The sequence below is a fragment of the Diadema setosum genome, chromosome 6 (assembly GCF_964275005.1).
Source record: "Diadema setosum chromosome 6, eeDiaSeto1, whole genome shotgun sequence".
Lineage (NCBI taxonomy): Eukaryota > Metazoa > Echinodermata > Echinoidea > Diadematoida > Diadematidae > Diadema > Diadema setosum.
Genome location: NC_092690.1, coordinates 1,726,078 through 1,748,978, shown reverse-complemented (window position 1 = coordinate 1,748,978; position 22,901 = coordinate 1,726,078). Strand labels below are relative to the sequence as shown.

Here is a 22,901-nt window from a genome sequence, read left to right as displayed (position 1 = left end):
TGATGCAATGTATCCTGTAGTATCAAATGCTACCAAACATATCCGATACCATAGGACTCCATAGTTAGTATACCACAGGCTCATGTGGTAATGTGAAAAGCTGGCTGTGGTATCCTTGTGCTAATAATTATACCCTGTAACCCTGTATATCGATGTCATGTGGTATTCTTTGTGGTACGTGCTATTACCACACACTATACCACAGAACTACAGACACTGTGTGGTAATGTACTACTGGTCAGGCTCCACACTTGTTTACGGGCTCATGTGCTAATGTGAATATCAGGCTGTAGATCCAGTCTACCAGAAATCAGTTTTTACTAGTGACCCGCTACAACAAAAGGATCCTAAAGTCGCTGACGGGCGAGCCAAGCATGGCCCAGAAAAATGCTATTTTCAGGCCTTTCTTTCGGCAGATGATAGAAGATACATTAGACTACAAAATTATGTTAAAACAGAAATCCGAACGTTTTGACAGATTTTGGTGATCTGACTTCAAACTCGATTTTCTCGGCTCACCCATCAGCGACTTTAGGATCCTTTTGTTGTAGCGGGTCACATATAGTTGTTACATACTTCAATCTCTTTGAGGTCCAAATGCCAGGAAAGGTTACAATTCCTAGGTTCGTGAGAACTGCCACCTGCATTCGGCCTGGGAAATGACACACAATGCATCATCATTAGATTTGTTTGACTTACAGTTTAACTAATGTGCATTTATATGCAGGGAGGTGAGCTCTCACACGCGTACCTGTGAACAGGAAATCATTGTGACAGTCAGGGGGTTAATGACACACGGCATCAACTCAGTTTTAATTTTTGTTTTGGTTTTTTGTTTCTGATAATAGATAATGATTATGAAGCTGAGATGAAGACAGGAAAGTGCAAAGTCTCCCTCATCTTCATATTTTTTCTACCTGGCAAAAAGCGGCAGAGTAAAATTTTCAATTAGAGCAATCAGGAGATTAGCAGACATAACAGTTTCAGATTTTTTGGAGTTTTGAATATAAAAAAAAAGAGTGCTAGTAATCACAGTCACACGTAGGCCTACGTATCAAGTGAGGTGATGGTGTCCTTTCATTCATGTATAATGGTGACACAGAAATCATATTGATTGCTTCAGGCCTTCATACGGTTGTATACTGACTTTTTAGATGCGGGTGCTTACTCTGTACATCAGATAGGCAAAAAACTAAAAGTTTCAATAGATCTTAAGCATCCTCAATTGTAATGCTATTTCCACGAAATCACGACCCACTATGTTTCTCCGATATTATATCTTTCTCTCAAAATCACTTTCACAATGTACCGGTAGTGGCTTTTCTCTTAAAGGAGACCTCCGTATGATTTACAGACTTGTACAGTTGAAAAAAAAATCAAACAAACTATGAATTAGTTGTAATACTACAATATTTTCTAATTTATAGAGATTGGGATGAGGAATAAGAAAGTTTTCAAAATGTATAACAAATTGCAATGAACGAGGATGATGACATGACAGCCTCACTATAACAATGCATGAGTTCGGGTTCAAGGAAGCAGAACAAAAGAAGAAGGCGTGCGTAGATTTCACACAGGTGAACCTGTAAAGCTAGCGGTGTTAATATGGAATAATACTGCTACATTTCTGAAATATGAGAGGCTTCTATGTCATCAACACTGTTTAGCGTAATTTGTGTAAGTTTTTTTTTTTCAGAGTATTGGTTTCTCTGTTCAAGGACCACAATAAAATCCACAAATCTATATAATTTATGTAGCTTTTGTTTTATGTACTGCATCATATGAAAGTTATGAATGTCGTCTGGAATGTCCATTTAAAGATTCAGAGTGATCAAGTTTTTCGGACACAATTCATCATTTTGACCTCATAAATCTATATAGATGTGAACATGGCTTTAATGGAATTTGTTCAAAAGAAATCGTATGTTCTCACCACAAACCATGTATTGTCCAGTCGTTCCGGACAGCCGTGTTATTACAATTCTGCAAGAAAATGAAACCGGGCTGCATATGTTCATAGATGCTCGTGTTGTAGAAGTACATACATGATAAAACATTACATGAATACATAAAAAACAACAATTCATTTCACCCGCAGAGTTCAAAAATAATGTCGAAAAATAATAGAAGCAGCTAAGCAACAAACTATCAACTCGGAAATAACGTGATTTTGCCAAATTCATGCAGGAACACAGACATTAACATTCGACAAACAAACCGTGATTAATTTGTCTTCCCTATAAAGGAGTATTGGTGGGTGGAAATGAAAAAAAAAAAAAAAAAAAAAACAACCGGAAAGCTGACGTCACAGAGAGTTATCTTTTATTACCTTTCCCAATTTGATGCAGACAGATGGTCCCCATTGAAGACGTAAGAGAAGCCTTTCCCAGGTTCCCTTCTGGTTATTGTTCCTGTTGGTGTACAGAACTAAATTAATTATACACATGTGATATACAATTGTAATATGTTCTTCGCTTGCAGAGTTCGAAACAAACCCTTACAGCCGGTCAATAGAATGTCGCTCTCGAAGAAGAATAGAAGGAAAGACATACACTCTAAAAAATCCGGGGTCAGAACTGACCCGGAACTGGGTCCATTGGGGTCACACACCGTTCTGGGTCAAAAATGATTTGGAATTTGGTCATGAAGACCCGGAATGGGGTCACCCTGACCCAATTCATGACTCTGGATGGGGTCATATCTGACACCATTCCTTGTCATTTCTGACCCGGAACGGTATGTGACCCCAATGAACCCAGTTCCGGGTCAGTTCTGACCCGGGATTTTTTTAGAGTGTACCTCTATCAAGAGAGTGGAGTCCAGACTGAGGCCAATACCTTAAATCTCCACCCCCATTACATCGTTTTGGATGAAAATGAAATAGGATTCGCTATTCCGAAGGCTCGTTTATCTGAAACTGAAATAGGGTTTGTAATTCTAAAGGGTCGTTAATCCGAAAATGAAATAGGGTTCGTTATTCCGAAGGTTTGTTGATCCGAAAATGAAATAGGGTCCGTTATTCCGAAGGTTCGTCAATGCGAAAGTGAAATAGGGTCCGTTATTCCGAAGATTCGTTAATCCGAAAATGAAATCAGGTTCGTAATTTCGAAAATGAAATAAACTCATTGTAAGGATAAGATACGTTGTCATGATAAAAAAAAAAAAAATGCTAGGATATTACCCCGTAAAAAATCGATAATTTCACTGGGGAGGATGATACATTCGCATATGTCCCGGTAAAGCACGTTGTGTGGCGTGAAGAAGTGGCGTAGATCAACAATGTTGATTTTAATTCAATCTGAACAATCATTTACCTGAGCGATTGGATTTATGCATAGGGAACTATGTGATTTTTCTATAGCTTACCTTCAGACGCCCTCGCGTTTTTAATGAAAACAACAGTTGTAACGACAATAACACTTATACGGAGAATAATTAATACGCATGGAGAAGACTAAAAAGTAACATTAATGGTAGTAATGGCAATAATTAGCGATGGTAACAATGATGATAACGCATAGCAACTATAATTACTACTGAATTCATTGTGAAGAGTGTCATTACCGGTATGAGCATTTCATATTAATCCGATAATGAAACGACTTACGGCAGAGCCAGGAAGAACTGGCAGGGGAAGGGGGAGGGGAGAATAGAAAGAAACGTAATCTTAACCGGGGGCGATGCAGCATTCTTTTCAATGAAAGAAAGAAACACATTCCTTTGAAACACTCAAACAGGAGAACCTCAATTAACCTCTCATTGAATTCATGCAAAGATTATTTCTGACATAATCTGTGATCGGTAGGACAATTTCCATTAAATTCCACTCTTCGCAAACGATTCAGTGTTTTTGATGGTTGTAATAACACATTTTAGAGCGTATTTAGATGACAATCAGTATCCTGGGCTTGAACCGAATGCAAACATGACTATGTATGGTGGTAACTTTTTTTCAGAATCCTGCGAAAGTAATACGACTTGTGTCATGTCAGGCTGTTATAATAGAGTGCTAACGCAATTTACTTAACATTATGCAGTTACGAGAGCTAGAAGTGATACATAGCACTTGCTTACATTTTGTTAGTTACCATAACGACATGAATTCCATGTGTTATCATGTTACACACACACACAAAAAAAAAAAAGCGGAGAACTTCATTTTACTTCTGAATTAGTTCATGCAAAAATAATTTCTTACCTAATGTGTGATCGGTAGGACAATTTCGATTACATTACACTCTTCATAGTGACGCTTATTAAAAGGGATGTTACGTTTAAAATCTACTTGTTTACATTATTGTTTATTTGCTTGATATGGCTTTTAGTTTTAAGTCCACGCGTGTTTAATTTTTCTGCTTGAGATATGTGAGTTACCGAATATGGTAGGCATTTCAAATAATTGAAATTATTTTGACAATGATAAAGAGGAAAAGTAAGGGGGGGGGGGTGGAGGGGAGGGCGAACCCATCCGATGCGAGCGAAAATACCTCTGCTTTCATCAATAGTATACAAATGAAATTACAAATTACGACGGCGTTAATTCTACAGTACTTTGCTGATAAAAGTATGTGCTCTACGTGTGTATAATTGTTCCGTTCCTTCCTTTAGTTAAATGAAAAATTGTTATAAGGCATGTTATGTTCAGAGGCCGTTGTCCAAGTCAATCGTTTTGCTTATTGATAACGGTCCCCTCCACCTGTACACTTAAAGATCTGAAATGATATCTATGTATAATTTCACTTGATCATATATTTGTAATGCGACATTTTGTTTATCTGTTCATGACTTGTGAATAATATGTTCGATATTGTCATACTAAATCTTCTGTTACGTACAAGTGGAGAAATAAAGCTTACTGAAACGGAAAACTGAAACTGTGTGGAATCGCGTGTGCTTGTGTGTGTCTGTTTACATGTGTGTGTGTGTGTATGTATGTGTGTGTGTGTGCGTGTGTGTGTGTGTGTGTGTGTTCGTTTATGTGTCCAAAGAGAGTATGAGGATGCTGGCATCCCCTTTTCAAAGTGAACATGCCTCTCCTGAATTGTTATGATGATGAATTTTAGAATACTGATAAAAGTGAGGCTATCAGGCGCAGATAATAGTGATGAGGGTGGATAAGAAGGGCCTTTTAATTTCAAGGGTTCTATGTACTTGAGCTCAACACCCACTCGCATACTGTATGCACACACGCATCAACGCACGCATACGAAACTAAATTAATTAGAACACCTAATTTCGTCAATACAAGAATTTTACTTTATTTTCGGAATTACGAGCCCTCTTTTATTTCCGGATTTACGAACCTCGTTTAATCTAAGGATTACGAGCCTTTTTACAACTTCGGATTAACGAAACTAATTTGATTTTCGGACTAACGAACCTTCCGAATAACAAACCTTAATTAATTTCATTTTCGGATTAACGAACTTTCGGAATAACGAACCTTATTTCATTTTCGGATTAACAAACCTTCGGAATAACGAACCTTCGGAAGAACGAATTGTAACCAATTCAATTTCAGGTTGTATCCCAAGTATGAATTTCTCAACAATTATGAACGAGTTTCTTTTTCACAGTATTTGAAAGTACATGTGTGGTTTCACCTAACCCATGCATTAAAATAAAAGAAGCATAGGAGAGTAAAGAGTTTAAACGTTTGCATTTGATTACACTCATGAGAAATCAACTTTTTCGTGACGTCACAGCCTTAAGGGAAAACGTTAGTTTGGCAGGTTATGGTGAACAATATAGCAGTGCAGGTAATGCAATGTACTTCTTACCACCCAACGGAAGCTCTATCTTTAATGAGGATTCTCTGCAAATGTTTTGCTGACACTCGGACATCAAGGAAGGTGGGGTCCTGGACCGGGTTTGGAGCGCAGTTTACTGCCTGGCCTATAATACAGGCCATGATGAGGAGGAATTGTAGAATCAACGACATGGTGCTCAATGCACGCAGCTGTTGCCTTCCGTGCAATCTGGTGGAGTAATGATCGTCATTCTTTCCTCGTACTTCTTTGTCAATCAAACTAGATCCGGGCGTCCTTGAAATATGGGATGCAATGACGATCTGCGTACTGTATTTTGGAAGGTTTTCCTGATACAAGGATGTAGAAGTATTCCTCATATAGACAGCACTGACAAGATAATTGTGATAAACGCGGTGTAAAACTGACTATCTAACCTTCGAGCTGCTGGTAGAATTTTCATGTGACGCACTAGTAGTGAAAGTCCCTGACATAATTTATCATCATTACCCGCCTAGACAGATAATGGGACTACTACAGAGATCGAGTAGCTCCATGCACGGAAAAAGAAAATTAGGGCTATTCGCTTGACGATAATAAGTTTGAACCCGTCTACCCTGGCCTGGGATGGTTTAAACTGGTTTTATCCGGTAACGCCACTCCTACAATGTACTTGGTGAAGTTTATAATCCTATCTTCACTTTCACCATTGGCGCCATACAGGGTATGTCCGTGAGAAGTACTGGTTTGATCCACGGCTCCATGCAATTAATAAGAAGTAGGGCAATCCTCTCGTAGATACCCATGAGTCCTAAATATTAGTATAGGCCTAGTTCATGTTTGAATCAAAATTGATAATGTATCTATAGCCTTTACCTTTCCTAGCGATGCCGACGCTTTATTAACCGATAATTTAGAGCCAATTAACATTTAATGCGTACGTCAAACACAAACTGTCAAAAGTTTGTTCACGTACAATTTCCGTAAAAGCCATTATTAAACCGATTTCTTAGCATTCTCTCCACTGGTATCATAGCTATATCTAATTTCATACGTATTATGTTTACATGTGAAACTGAAAAAGCAAAAGCCTTCCTTTAGACAAATATCCCAGCGGCCTCAATAGTACGGCCGTTTTAATAAAAAAAAAAAAAAAAAAAAAAAAAAAAAAAAAAACATCTTATCCCTCCCGGATTGTACCAAGCACAGAAGTCATTGATCTGCCGGGGTGCCCAGTTTTAACTTAAATGGAAAGCAAAAGTAGGACCACTTCAGACATATTCTTGAGTATCATCACATTAAAAGTGACATGGCGTGTGAATGAGAAAATCGATGGGTCTTTTTCAATATCAAAGTATTGAGTGAAACTACTTTACTAGTCGCACCCTAATATTCTGCTGAATTAGTTGTATAATGTTTTAAACGTCCGTGCAGTTGTAAACAGACCGATTCATCATAATTTATCTTAAAATTTCATTGTACTGCATTCGCATTTGAATCACCTTTCGTTTAATCTTTCTCGACGAATGTGCTGTACAAACTACTCGATATCATATAATATATATAGTGCTTCAAGAGTGCCAAGTTCATATATTCTTTATGTTTGTGTGTGTGATTACACCCTGTGCTCTGCAATGGTGTAACAGAAAGAAATAATGCATTTCTGGTTCCTCTTATCAATTATACGTATACTTCTCATACACAATTGAACACACACACACACACACACACACACACACACACACACACGCCTGTTCAGGATATACCATGTCTTACAACGTTGTTTGTTTCTTTGCCTGTTTGTTTGTTTGTTTGTTTGTTTGTTTGTTTTCCTCACATAACGTGACGTAGTCTAAACTTTCCGTTTTTGTAGCTCTAGCCGGTTGGCGGCATTTACGAGTATAGAGTATACAAATATGAACGGAAACGAACACAGTTCGTAGTTTCAAAAAGACTGATCTTCTAATAACAATCAATCATTTCCATTGCTGTAGTAAATGAAACAAAGTTCAACGACGATGACATATTCAATCTCTTAAAAACACTGTTTCCATAAGTCTAGTAACGATATTAACAATGATAGCAATAAAAAATGATAGCCTATAATATCATTATCATCATAATAATAACGATAATCTTTCTTGATATAGTCATAGTGATAATGATACCAATTATTTAAAAAGATAATAAAGAAAAAAAAAAGAAAATGAGAGGAAGAATAACAAAAAATTAAAACCCCCATATTTTTCACAATTTACATTGTATGAGCTCGCCAGGAGCAGGGCAGATTGATGAATAAAAGTCTACCTGTTATAGTTTACCTATCAAAATACGATGCAAAATGATCTGGCATTTAGAGTTATAAGAAAGATAGTATTGCATACTACCACTGTAGGAAAAGATGATGTTAGGTCAATGTCTCTTCACGAATTTTCCCACTGAAATCTTTCGGTTATGATCACACAATCAAACAGTACTTTTATGACATCTCATTCTGAACTTTCCACATTTAAATTATCTCAGCATTTTCCACCATTCGCATCTTTTAGTTCGAAACCGTAACTCAATCAATCAAAGGACAACAACAGAATTACAATTCCGCCCATTCGCTAACATCGTGTTCTTAAGGAAGAGAGAGGGGGGGGGGGAGGGGGACACCAAAATATACATTGTATAAATCACAGGTGTTTTTACTCACTATACAAAGTAATCGCATTCATCATTTTGTGCCGTTCTCTTTGCGTTTGCTATGTTTGGTCTTTAGCAGAAACGTTATCAAAACTTTTGAGAATCCTCGTGACTTTCATGTCTTCTTAATTGATTACTTTACTTTCAGTGGTTGAAGTGAATTCATGCATACTGTCTGCTACTCCCTCCTTAACTGTACATACATACACACGATACGGTAGACATTAACTAACCACTTAGGCGCTTGCTATGACAACGTCCGTTAATAAACTACGATAATCATAAAAAAAAAAAACATTGGTGTTACTATTATTACCTGTCACAACACCTTTTAAGAGTACAGAGACAGGTTTTACAGCACATGTTTCGACCATTAAGAGTAATTATGCCGTAGTGCACAAAACAAGCAAAATATATATGATGACCTATTGTCTCCTTTATAGCAAATTTCGATACACATTGAAAACTCTGCATACGTTGTATGTCGGAGAACTTTTTTTTTTCCTTTTTTGGTCGTTGATTACAATCGCACATTACATCAAATATCAGATTTAGATAATAGCAAGAGATTAGCATGACATGGTAATTATCAATGTCAACCATCGCCTCATACGTTTTGTGGTTAATGTATCACTTGCCCGACTTGCCAAGTTAAGGCGATGGAAGACGTGTTTTCATATCACTTTCGCCTTCTTCCGTTAAGCAAAGGAATCACTGACAGTATAGTAACTGTGATTTGGTTTTTGGGTGCCAACTTTACTCAACGTACGAGATCACTACGTGTATCATAACGTTGTATCTATATCAAACGTATGGTATAATGCATAAAAATCCAGGATTTTGACAGATATGGGTCGCTTCAAAGTAAGCAATATTCAGGATTCTATCAACGGAAGACATTGAACGACCCTTGGAAGCACAATTGAGAAAAGGGTAACGAAAGTTTGATTTTAAATGCACATCTTGCCATGTAATTCAGTTATTGCGGAGCGAATAAACATCTTCATAAATATGTACAGATTCAACCTGCATAGCACGATATTTTGATAAAGAAGCGGAAGACTCGCAACAGAACAAAGGGTTCGAAGGTCAGGATATAAATATTATTATATAAACGCGCTATAATTCAATATAATGCGTTGTCGTTGTGTTATTAGAATTAAAACGCGAACGTGAAAAGATCTACATGTCGAGAAATTGGTGTCCACTGGAGTTGGTCTTTACTGATATCCCTTTTCTCTTTTCTTTTTTGATGGAAAAGGCAGTGTTTACCAGTAACAACAACGACAACCGTGTAGTATTTAGGCTGTGTTTCCTTTGAAAGAGAATCATATGCCACCAAACAAAAAAAAAAAAAATACAAGGGAAAATAAGACAAAACAATGTGTGTTGCAAGTGTCACGTTTTAAGTTTTAGTGTTCATGACAAAATGAGTGCATGATAGGGTCCTATGGTACATCTCATATGGATTTCTCAGTGCTCCATTCTTTGAATGCGGCATCATTTCATTAAACATACAATGCGAGCATAAAATGTCGACATGATAGTATACAGAGTCCGGACAGGTTTAGAAGAAAACGTTCTAATCTTACGGAGACTTTATCCTCTGTAACATGACTTTATCCTTTCTAGCTGACCGCAGAAAGAAGAAGTAAAGATGATTTTTCTTCAATGGATTTAACGAAGAGAAAAAGAGAAAGTTCCTTGACGTCCCATGAACAAAATATAAATGATGAAATTAAAACAGACGTCTGGACAATATCAAGCTACTTTTCACAACAGAAATAAAGCTGTGAAAGTGGTCTGGCAGTCCGCAGCAAAGCGCTCACGTCTCCAACTAGCTAATAATAGCGAGCTGAAAAGACGAGCTGAAAGCCGAGCCAAAAGCCGGGGACGAAAGGCCGAGCAGCCGAATGGACGAAGGAGTTCCCCTACTTTTTCTTCGGAAGCACGTTCTCCTTGTACTGACCCTGAACGTTCCCCGCCGGTTCGTAGTTAAACACGGAGAACACCTGGTTTCTGTTCTTGGGGTTGACTGCCACACCGATCCCCACCCTTCGGCTCTTCTTCCAAACAAGCTGAGTGAAGTGACCTGCGGGGTGGAAGTACAACATGCGTGATTGGCTAGGCCAGACTACTGCATTAGAGTTCAAAGGGCAACACAGCGAGGTGTCACATCTAGTCAATTCTTTAAACCAGACAGATTATGCAGAAATCTGAGTAAAGTGCTATTGCATGGGATGTAGTCTTTGGTAACCTTCTCCAGTTCAGTTCGGGATCTTTCAAAATCAGTATTCTCTCATGGAATTCCGAAAGTTTGTCATGTGGGGGATTCCCAACTCCTTTGTCCACTAAATCTTCACAATTAATCAACCCTATAGGGCGGTGAGTTGGCTCAGTCGGTCTCACGATCACGCGGCTCGGGTTGGAACCCGAGTCTGGACTGAGCAATGTTATGTGTTGGAGTAAGCATACCGCCCCCACTAGTAAGAGGCAAAACACTCTGTCCCTCGGATAGGACATAAAATGGAGGTCCCGTGTATGAGAGAGCAACAACTCATGCACGTAAAAGATCCCGCTTCATTCATTCATCGCAAAGAGCAGGGTGGTTAACCCGGCCGTGAAGTCGTCCCACCTCACATCCAACTGGACCTTTTGGAAGACCAGCTTAACTTAGCTGAATATGGGCTATCAAGCCATCTCTCGCATATGGAAAATGAACAAACAAAAGGTCACAACATTGTGAGAGAGAAATTCTGTCATTTCCTATTTAGCTCTGCCGTCTATAGTCATTCCGAAAATGAAATCGAGAACAAATACGTCGTGAATATTATACTAAATACAAATTGTAATGATTCAGAGAAAGAGGGAGAGAGACAGAGACAGATAGAGAGAGAGAGAAAAGGAGACAGGGATAGACAAATGGGGGAGGAGGTGTTAGGGAGGCCCTGAGATTCGGGTAAGAGAGAATCCCTCCGGGTGTAATGTAAAGCTATGGTTAATTTGGTCAAAAAACACGCAGTAAGTGATACAGAAAACTGTAGTTATTGCAGGCAAGGTTTGCGTCTTACCACCTTGTAGGGAACAAATAAAATAACATCATCTCCACCTGAATCAAATAACTATTGGGTCATTAAGCAATTAGAGGAATCGTTTATGGAATTGACACCCATAAACTGGTATTCGACTTTTTTTTCCACATAAGAGCTCGACTAACGGAGGCTACTTACCAGTTCCAGACGAGAATCCACCGCCTCCGGAGAAGTTGTAACGGCTGATTTCATCGTAGAAAGCTTTAGAAGCCTTTTCGCCTTTTCAGTTCAAAGGGATCGAAAGATGGGGGGGGGGGGGTGGCAAATATAGGACAAAAGCTCATATGAAACCATAGAAAGGTACAAGTCTCAAAAGCAAACATACAGCCGGGTTGAAAATACAATTTAGAATCTCTTCAAACGTGCTTAGTAGGAACCCACTATCATTATTAATATTTTATTCGGCTCTCAATCACAAATATATTACATTTTTCGAAATCAGAACGTACACAAGTACTTCTCCGCTAAATCGGTCTTGCTAAATACACCAATTCAATAGTCCATGCATAATATTTGTGCTAGTTTATCTGTCTAGTTACAGTAGAAACGAGTTTCCCTAACAGTTTCACAACTGAAGTTTGTTTTATCTCCGTGAGCTTTCGCCTGCAGCTTCAGCTGTGCCAGACTGGCGTAAACTCGCCGTAGATGGGGGTATGGGCTGTCTTGTGTCCGAGAGAATAATGGGGATGAACGATTGCCCCATGTCGCAATCCACTGAGCGTCCAAGCCCCCGTTGGATGTGAATTAATGCTGGTAGTAAATCTTGTTATTTATCTATTGCCTTAGAATCAGACTTATTTTCCCTCCTGTCAACAGTGTGGTTTTGAAGGGATAGTACAGTTTATATATGGGGATTCAGGTTTTTCTTCTTTTGTTATTACAAACCACTTATCATGCTTATGAAATATTAAAAAAGACATACATAAGAGGAAGTCAAAGTTCATTTGAGGTAAATTGATTTCGGCTGACATAATAAAAATAAATAACTCCGCGTTCCTAATAAAATGGGGATTCATCTCTTATATAATTATTAGGACTATTTTATTTATTTATTTATTTATTCATTTTTTTTTTGGGGGGGGGGGGCTGGATATCTCAGTCACTTCGAAACCGATTTTCATATAAATAAACTTACATTCGTCTAAGAATCCAAGCTTTTTAATAAGGGGTTACTGATTATCTTACCAAAAAACAAACAAACAAACAAACAAACAAAAACCTGAACTCTTATCTCAACCAAAACTATACCATCCCTTTAATGTGCAACGTGATCACTATGGCTGGATTGCTTTGTTCAGCTCAGTTGTCATCTCCACGTTCTCTTTGGTCCTGGTGAAATGGATCCTTCCAGGATTGATTCCACCTCTTGTTGATGTTCGGACTTCCTGGCTCCAAATTTTCTGCCTGTCTCGATAACAGGAACTTATCAGTGATATATCTTGCAAGGTACTATATAACACCACTCCAGTTGGATTATCTGGTGATATTACTTTATTTTCTTAAAGGTGCGCCAATGTTCCTCCAATTTTAGGGAGAAGTCAGTTCTGGTCTTTCAACTACAGTCTCTAGCTCGATTGGTGTATTAGTGAATAGGCCAGCTACATCAAAGGACATTAACGATTGTCTAAGTTCAGTGGTCAGCTGCCTGATCTCCTCTGCGAATTCTTCCGAATTCTGGACATTGTGGTCTGACTTACCAACCAAAGGGATCCAAAATATCTACCAAAATATCTTGGATTGTTGTAGTATCTACAGAATCAAATAGTAATTTACTAAAGGGCTCAGAGGAAAGCAGTGGTGTGCAGTAAGACCAAAGGATGTATAATTTGCCTGTGTGTGGTATAGGTGATTGCACTTTTTGTGATATCTTTTCCTCTTTCTTCAGAGATGTCCAGATGAACTGGTTTTCTCTGGTACTCAGGCTTTGGTCCTGTGGTAGGTTTCTCGTTTGTTTCATGATCTTCTATAGCATGACTTCTTTCGGTTTGCAAGACTGCCAATAACTCATCTTCTGCGAGTAGCACACGAAGCTTGCAGAAAACAGCAGGCGAAAGCGCACGAAGGTCGAAGGAAACTTCGCTTGTTAACTGAAGAAACTCGGTTCTTATGCAGATTTACTCATCTCATTATCCTCTTCAAATGTATAGTCGTAGGTTAGTCATAGTGCGCTCTAAGAAAATACGTTCAACTATGCATCTTTACCGTAGTGCCACACTGGGAGCACCTTTATGGGTGCAATTTTGCACCTTTCAGACCCGTGTTAACCTAAAAAGGTGCAATTTTGCACCATTCCGGTCTGAAAGATGAGGTAAAAGTGCAAAGTTGAACCTATTTTCCGCATAGTGTAAGGTCTACTCTTAGAGCAAGTAGACTTCAAAGATTGACACAATAATCAGTATTGACAGTAATTGCACAACATAAATTGCAACTCTTCGTTATCAGAGATTGCCAGGCAACGCAAAAGTATGAATAGATACTAGTGCTATGCAATATTCCCATTCTCTCTGTTCCATAGGTCATTCAACAATATTATAAACCCACTCGAGAAAAAAAGAAATTAACTTGGCAGGTGCAGCTATTATAATCACGTTGATACACCCTACATCCACCACACCTGTGATATTTTCGATCCCCGTGGAGTCGTATGCGTAGTGGATGTTTTCCCCGTACTTGTGATCAGTCCGATGCGCCAATTGCGCCTTCTTCGCGCACTTGTCCGCCCAGTCCTGCGCGTACTTGTTCAGTCTGTTGTCGAGCTTGAGAGCGGGCGCTCCGTGCATCGCGCGGTATTTGTTATGTGCCTTCACAGCATCTCTCCTGAATTTCGATCGGAAACCTATGGATGAGAAATACAAGAGAGAGATAGAAATAGATAGATAGATATATAGATTGGGGAGGGGAGGGGAGGGTGGAAGGCAAAGAACACAAGGGGGGAAATGTAGTTATTCATCATGTTATAATATTTCCATTTCTAGCCACAATAACAACTTTACGAAATTCAAAGTACACTTTTTAGATATTGCTTGAAATGGCGGGATCATAAGAAGCACACAAGAGGATTGTTGGAAGTTAAACCCGACAAACGGTATGATATTTTGTTGTGTGGAGTATAGAAAATAAAAAGTGAGTTCTTATGTTCTCACATTTATCAGCAAGTGGTTTGAATTGCCAGTTGTGACGGACTTGTGTTATGGTTATTCTATTCTCTGTAAAAGTATAAAAGTATATAAACACTACGCGTAACGACTTACTTATAAACATTGATTTTCCCTTCTCACCGAATTCTGAATATCTTTTTTTTTTTGGGGGGGGGGGAGGGGGGAGGGGGGGTCATGATTTACTCCATCATTTTTCGAAAGTGTGGGGATTTTTACACGAATCGATATCACATAATCACATGTAAAAAATCAAATAGGCTTAGGCATGCTTGGAATTCATGAAAAAAATAAAGACAGAGAAGAAAATACAGCTATCAAATAGAGAGAGATACATACATAGATACACAGAGAGATATATAATTTATATCGAACATACTGATATACATGAAAGTATCGGTATAATTGATGAGAGAAAGGAAGAAAGAGAGAAAAAGAGAGAGAGAGAGAGAGGTGGGGAGGGGGTAGCCTGCAATTCAAGTTCTGACATAGTAGGCCTATACATAATGGTCTTGAGCGACCGTACATCGGCGACACCACGCACATCTTTGCTCGACATCAAAAGGTAAAGCTATTGGTCACGTGATGCCTGGGAGGATGTCTGCGCGAGTGGATAATTGGGGCACGTAGAAATACTGGTACTCCAAGGGGGGGGGGGGGTGTATAGAACACATGGCTACTGCGCCCCGCTGTGACTAATAAGTTGGGTCTTTTTAAAGAGCATCATTACTTGAACGTCCGTCACTATCACTTGTCAAATTATTCTCCGCCTTCAACTCATGGTGAGCATGCATTTGCACGGCATTTTCCGAACTTCCAGTTTCAGATTTTTCTTTTATAATTCATCTACTTGTACAAATCCAAATCCAAATAAATGATCACGTTCACATCAGTGTATTTAAGAGAAAGGAATGATGATAAAATGATAACAAATAGGTATCATTATAGTTAAAGGTTAATGTGGAGGGGACTGTGATCAGTGGCTAGTTTGCTTGACTGGCATAATGGCCTCTGGGTGATATGGTTGTTGTCATTCTCTTTTCAAAACAAAGGATCGAAGCAAATAACAACTTGAGATTAGAGTTTATAGCAGCTTCGTTGAATATCGTCGAAAGGATGATACAATGAGAAATTTCACTTTGCAAAGACTTGTTTTTGATAATCTGTTGAGCCCCCCCCCCCCCCCAAAAAAAAAAAAATAGAAACAAAAGAAAGATAGATGATAGTTATTGATGGTGTGTTGGCTCAGAAAAAACAAAAAAATCAGAAGCTACCAGGTGAGCATAATGCAATATCGGTTTAAAAACTTACCGTTGACCCCCCCCCCCCCCGATTTCCATTGGCAATTACAATGACCTTGTTTAAAAGAGAGGACACTCATTTTTAATAATAATGTGACACGAGAATCACATTTGGATCCTGTTTTATCCATACAGCGCATGAATTATTTTCCTGAAAAAACAAAAAGGTCATCTAACGATTATGCTATTATTATTTGTTGTTGTTGTTTTGCTACTGCATGTTATATTATAATACGTATATTTACATAATGCTATATTTTATTTTAATGTCATACTTCTTTTCTTTTTTTTTTTCCGGATCAATGCGCTTAGAAACATCAGAATTAAGCGCTATATAAATGTTATTTATTATTATTATTATTATTATTATTATTATTATTATTATTATTATTATTATTATTATTATTATTATTATCATTATTATTATTATTATTAATATGCTCCTTTTGCATATAGAACGATATGGATCCGGGTGCAGTCATCATCATCATTATTAGATCGTGTTGTCTATTAAGATATCACGCTTATATAGTTAGTTTGAATTGTCCTTTTATTTACGGTGACGATAATAACAATAATGTTCATATCAATAATGACAACAAATATGGAAAAAGTGATTATAACGAAAACACTGATCGTATTGATAGCAATGTTGTGGGAATATTCATGTTAACAATAATAACGGTAATTTCACCAGCTGTGTGCCATATCGCCATATCTATATAACATATATTGTCAATATATCTTTCACAATATTAAAGTAATTAGGCAACTTACACATCCGGTGGAAGTACGCCAAAAGGGTACAAAAACAATGAAGTTACTTTACAACAGAAACAATCTGAATTGATTCGCTGACCCATGTTTCAAAGAAAATTGATTGCGTGTATGCCTCCCAGGGCATGCAATATGGCCTTCTCGGAAGACAGGGACGGCTCAGCGAAATTCCAAGGATGCCTTCGTTAGGTCCACTTGACTGGACAAACATTAAAGGTAGACATCTCCCGGCAAGCAAAGTGAGGAAAAAAGTTAATGAGTCAGAGGAGTGGGGGGGGGGGGGGGGAGCAGGGTGTGTTCAGTCTACTGTTTATTCAAGATTATCACCCTAGGATTTGGTAATTTTCGTGTTCTTTATTCTTTATGTGTGCATGTTGCTTGTGCTAGTTGCCAAGTTATAAATGAATTATTTGTCTACAGACAAAGGAGCTTGAGGTAAGTCATTTGTGGAGAACAAATTTGTCTGTTTGATCGAAAGGAATCCTTGGAATGACGTCAATTAAGCCACGTTTGAACAGCTTTACAGGATAATTGGCGAATTAAGGTGTTGTGCTTTAAAATTGAAATTCCAAGATACGGAATTCTCCTAGATTAGTATTCCATTTTAAGCCTCATCACATTCACGACAATACAAAAGAAACCTATACAACAAATCAAATACAAACCAAGAATAAAACTTTATTAAAGCCTCTGCGCTGTGACATAGTGGATGAGACTCCCGACTCCCGATCGGAGGACCCGAGTTCAAATCCGTCCAGCGCCTACGTCCTTGGACAAGATGTTTTTACCCACTATTACCCTCTCGACCCAGGTGTATAAATGGTTACCTGGCAACGCTAGGGTAATGATAACAGCAGGGGCCTCTGGAAGAGCAGTGGCAACACAGAAGAGGCTATCCTGGGTAAATAAGACCTCATTCTTATTATCATTTCCTTCGTCGAAATTCGTCGCTGCAGGTTATGTGACGGCAAAATGAGAAGCTACCGAATTTGTGTTCTGACGTTACCAGAATTCATGGCCATTGTGGTTTAAAGAAGAAGATACGCTGTACATGTGTGTACCGTGCAACGGCAGAGACGCGATATCTGGCGAAAACTCAAGTGCTGTTCGGTAAATTATCGTGATTATCGTTTAGGGAATCAAACTAGAACTCTGCTTTGATAAGTCAGTACATGACACAACGGGCACATTGTTAGAAACCGCTCTATAATGTCAACGTGTCGTGTTATCGTTCTGCGCGATGATTTCTCTGTGAGGTAAACAAACAAATCTGGGCATCGATAACTGACGAGGATGCCTAACCTCACTGAGATGAATCGTGAATTTCCGCCGCTTAATCCTTTCCGAACCTCCATCTAATAACGCCTTCGCAAGCTAGTGTACGCAAACTAAATGTCAGTGGCACCCAAAGAGTTAATTGACTTGACTGCTCCTTACGACGATTGTCTGTTATGCTTGTTTGATGTTGCTGCCTCCGGGTTGACATAGACGTGGGAGGCATAGATCCCGTTACTCCGGTCTCAGCTTGAGAACGGTTATACTGGTCCATCCCACGCACGCTACCAGTACGTGATGCTATCTCGAGCTCTCAGTAGCGCTTCATGGCTAAACCAAGGAGGACACCTTCTTGGCTGAATTTACCACATGCCTGCCGTGAGAAAACCCGGTTATGTACTCGGGAAGACTCGCGCAGCGACATGATCCATCCGATAATAACGACGTTAAAGGAGGAGTGGTTTGATCCGACGGTATTAACCTTTTTGACTGGTTCGATATCATTTTTTTTTTTAAATTCCGGGACAGACATCCCGGCTAGGTCCGCTTGATATCTTGCTGATGTGCAAAAGAGAGAAAGGGTAAATGGATCAAGACAGGAATGAGAAACGTGATAGGGAGGAACATAATAAGGCCTATATAAGCACTAGTACAAGATTGTTTGTGCCAATTCGAGGACGGGTTGCTCTCGAGTTCAGATAAAAGAATGGACCTCTCCTGGAAAACTCATTTTATTTTTTTAAGCAAAATTTTGTCACGAAACACAGGAATCCTAAACAAACTGAAACATTTTTTGCCCAACCATATTTTGCAGATTGTATATTCAACCATGATTTCCCCATATCTTCACTATGGAATTCTTGCGTGGGGTAACGCATCCAAATACTTGTTGGATTCGCTTTTTCTTCTTCAAAAGCGATTGTCAAATAGCCAAGCTTTGTGAAATTGTTTTCAATTACTCTGTGTGAAAATTAAGATGTAACTTGAGATTACTACACAATCTTGATGTGCATGTGTGTGTGTGTGTGTGTGTGTGTGTGTGAGTGTGTGTGTGTGTGTTGTGAAAGTTGTTGATTTTTTTTTTTACTGTGTAATGTCATATTCATATAATGTTGTGGAATTGATTGCTGAGATGCAAACCTATGTAGGCCTACTTGTGAAGAAATGCCATACAGAGAATACATCGAGTCAAATCAGGTCAAATCAAATCCTATCATAATTATACAATGTAGTCTGTTATCAGAAGCGCTCGTAGTACGTGTAGGACCCTACAGCTCAAAGGTTTCCAAACAGAAAACATTGCCAAACTGCAATTATGGTCCTTGCAGGAGTAAAACAAACCCAAAGCGTCTGGATAGAAGTCTAGGTGCACAAGTTCTTGACCCAATGGTCCTGATTAATTTTTGGAGGTTTATCTGTCTGGGAATAACTCGCACAGACACAATCGAATGTTTGTGCTTCGAATGCCTTGTAAATACTTTCTGAATGAGTAATGCACGACCCGTCAACATCGCGCAAGTTGTCTGGCATGATTAGTGGGTCGCCTACGTGAGGGGATCACAGAGAGTGTGGAGAGAGAGGGAGGAAGCGGGAGGGAGGGACAGTACAGAGGTGAACGGAGGGGATAGAAAGATGGGGGCGGGGGAGCAAAGAAATGAAGGGGTGCAGAGGGGAGGGAGGAGGTATTGAAGCCAGTAAGGAGAGTATTTAAAATAGAGAAGGATGGAGGGGTGCTGTGAGGAGGGGAGGGGGTGTGGAGAGGGGATGGGTGTGAATAGGGGAGGGGGTATGGGGGGGGGGTGTGCTGGAGTGGAAGGGCGTGTCGGAGGGGTGGATGGTCCAATAAACGTGGTATGCTCTACACTGTATATGCTTTATATGCACAGACATAATACGCTCCATTGATGAGTAAATATTGACTCGAGTGCACCATGTGGTTCTTCTCTACTCCTCTCTCCGAATGTATACAAAATACCTCAAAGTAGATATCAAACATTCTCTGTCTATTTAGGGGAAGTAGACCAACTGTGACACCGCTATACATCCGCAGCAAGAGAGGCATTGCACACAAGTAGAAGCTCACCATTGTGTCCAAACGCCTCTGGGTCTATGCTAGTTACAGTATATCTTCAATAACAATACCACTTAGACATTTAGGCATGTGCCTCCATTTGGAAGTATCCGATTAATGTATTTGTTTTCTTTCTTTCTTTCTTTCTTTCTTTTTTCTTCCACTCTTATTGCTTCAACAAGGAATGATTCCACTTTGTTCTCATAATCTCCCATAACGCATTATTCTATAACGAAGGGTGAAACAGAAGGAAAAGGAACAATATAAACGGATTTACAACCATGGAGGTGAGACAGAGTAGCATGAATGCAATCGTTATGTAATGGGATTATACCGATAAGATACAGATTATATCATAGGGGACAACAGGTACTGCCGTTATATCCAATAAATGTGATATTGTCAGTTTAAAATGTCAGTAGAATTAATATTGAACTTATGGCTTTTTTAAGTGTTCATGAAGAGCATTGCAATTTTCAATATCACTTGTATCACGCTGACATTTAGATTATATAGCGAAGATTTGTTACCCAACCCGACCATCTGCGAATATCATTATTTTCATTTCTTCATCATATCGATACGATGAGCATGATGATTAACACTGAAAATATTTTATTCGCCAAAAACCCGCTGCCAAGATACGGTGATTGCTGAAGCCATAGGACCAGCTAACTATTTGAAGTCGCTGCATATCTGGACAAAATAATTAGCGTTTTTTAATAAGTTTACTTATACTGGAAGCTCGTCATGAATGGTGAATAGAGCTAATCGTATGGTTTGTAATATGAAGGATATCTTGATGTATACGAGATGGGCACAGGCGCAGTGCACATTAATTCCTACCTGTCCGGCAATATTACAACGTGTCAACTTGACAAGAACGACAGACGCAGTGGAACAACAAGTAAAGGAGGCATGGCATCGCCCTACTCACCGCCCATCCCGCCATCTCGGCTCATGCATCCTCCCATCTTAGCCTTCGACGTCTGCTTGAGCTAGGCACACGAAGAAAACTTGCGAATTTCAGCACAGGAAACAATTTCCTCTTGGCTAAAAGAGCGGAATCATGTATATGTCTGGGGACAGTTTACTCCCACGAGAAGCTCGGAGAGATGATGACTTTCGCTGCAAAAGGTCGCGGATGTCTCCGAGACGTGGAGCCGACTATTATGATACCACGCTGGCTGACTGGTAGAATAGTGTTCACGCGCGTAGATGAGGAGTGATGTACGGGGCGCGACACCTCTCCGGAACGGGGGAACAAGAAGGACGGAAGAGGATCGCCCCAATGCTGTGGAGTGAGGCAGTCTTGAAAGAATCCGACCGCTGTTCTGCTCGAGTAGGAAAACGAAAGGAGACAGGCGCAATGAGAAACTTTAGCTGGAACCAATTACTCTACTCATGCCACAGCACAGGTTAATATCACTAGATTGGAAGGACCAACATCCCTTTAATAAATATCATTAATCTATTAAATTACCGCAACGGCTGCCGCATTATTCAGGACCAACAGTCAGATTGTTTCCCTCCTTTCATCCACCACAATGTTTACACACCTCTTTTCATGATGCAATGTAATTGCAAATGCTTCATTCATTAAACATTTATATCTTTAATGATACAAAGTGGTGATGACTACTTACAAGGAAATAAGCGTGTGCTAAACTGTAAAATGAAATGATTTATTACTTCGTAAACTTATTATTATTTTTTTTTACAGACACCTGGTTTAAGGACAGTGAGGTGATGCCATTGCTGCTTTAATAGCTTTGTTGGTGTTATTGAAATTAATACCATAGTCTTGAGAAAACAAGGAATATTTTTAAATGTCTTGCCTTTCTTACATGTCTTACCGATTCCAATAAAATCATCCATTTTCTGTTTGTTTGACTTTCGTCCGCTTTTGTCCTTACATAGAGTGGAATAACCTCTAACAATATCGTACAGGCTTGAGAACAGCCCCTCCCATGGTATCAACGCAGTCATGAGAATGTATTACAAACAATGACGTTAAGTACATTTTGTTAAGCGTTGTTACGCACGTATGGCAGGATGGCGGTGGGTTTATCAATGATTTCATCTCATTCATTTCATTAATTTAATTTCCGAAAAAAAAAAGAAATATCCAGCTGCAACGAGACATTTGAATATATTATGTATAATAATTCTTATCAAACTACATTAATTACCCATACTTGGGTGTGTCATTTTTCCACATGATTGAACATAATTACATAAAACTCTATATTATCCAAATATCTTATGGCATTTGCAATTGTATGTCTGTTGGAAATGAAATGAATAAATTAATAAATGGAGGCAATAAGTTATATCCGATTTTAACAGAAATGAAGAGAGAGGGAAAGAGATAGAAAGTGAGAGAGAGAGAGAGAGAGATGGGGGGGGGGGCGCAAAGGCCAGCTCGTTGAGGGCTTAGCCCTTGCTATTCAGTGAGGCTCTCTTCAAAACAGTTTCCCCACGTTTCCATGGCAATAATTCGTTTCCAATATCACCTGCACAATGTAACGAGGAATTCGGTGTCAATGTGTATGGTCACGTGATCATAAACTCGTAGCAGCCAGTGCTATCTAACACATCTATGTAGACACAACGAGAAATGTTTATATCACTCAGACTCTGTCTTTCTTGCTTCTCCATACTTCGTTTTGTTTTCCTGAAATTCCTTTCCCTATATCCTTTTTTCTCTCATACACCTTGCTCTATATTTTTCGAATTCACTCCCTTTATATTTCATATACAATCGGCAAGAAAAGAAAGTAAACACTTTTCAA

General features: G+C 39.1%; 1 protein-coding gene across 1 annotated transcript; it reads right to left on the bottom strand.

The window, feature by feature from the left end:
- Window positions 1-9,785: 9,785 nt before the first annotated feature.
- On the bottom strand, window positions 9,786-21,277 carry LOC140229911 (Golgi-associated plant pathogenesis-related protein 1-like). Its single transcript, XM_072310110.1, has 4 exons — window positions 21,044-21,277; window positions 14,142-14,363; window positions 11,666-11,746; window positions 9,786-10,527 (listed from the first exon to the last, which is right to left on the bottom strand). Exons 1-4 carry the CDS (start codon window positions 21,078-21,080, stop codon window positions 10,367-10,369), a joined length of 501 nt encoding a protein of 166 aa, XP_072166211.1. The 5' UTR covers window positions 21,081-21,277; the 3' UTR covers window positions 9,786-10,366.
- Window positions 21,278-22,901: the final 1,624 nt, after the last annotated feature.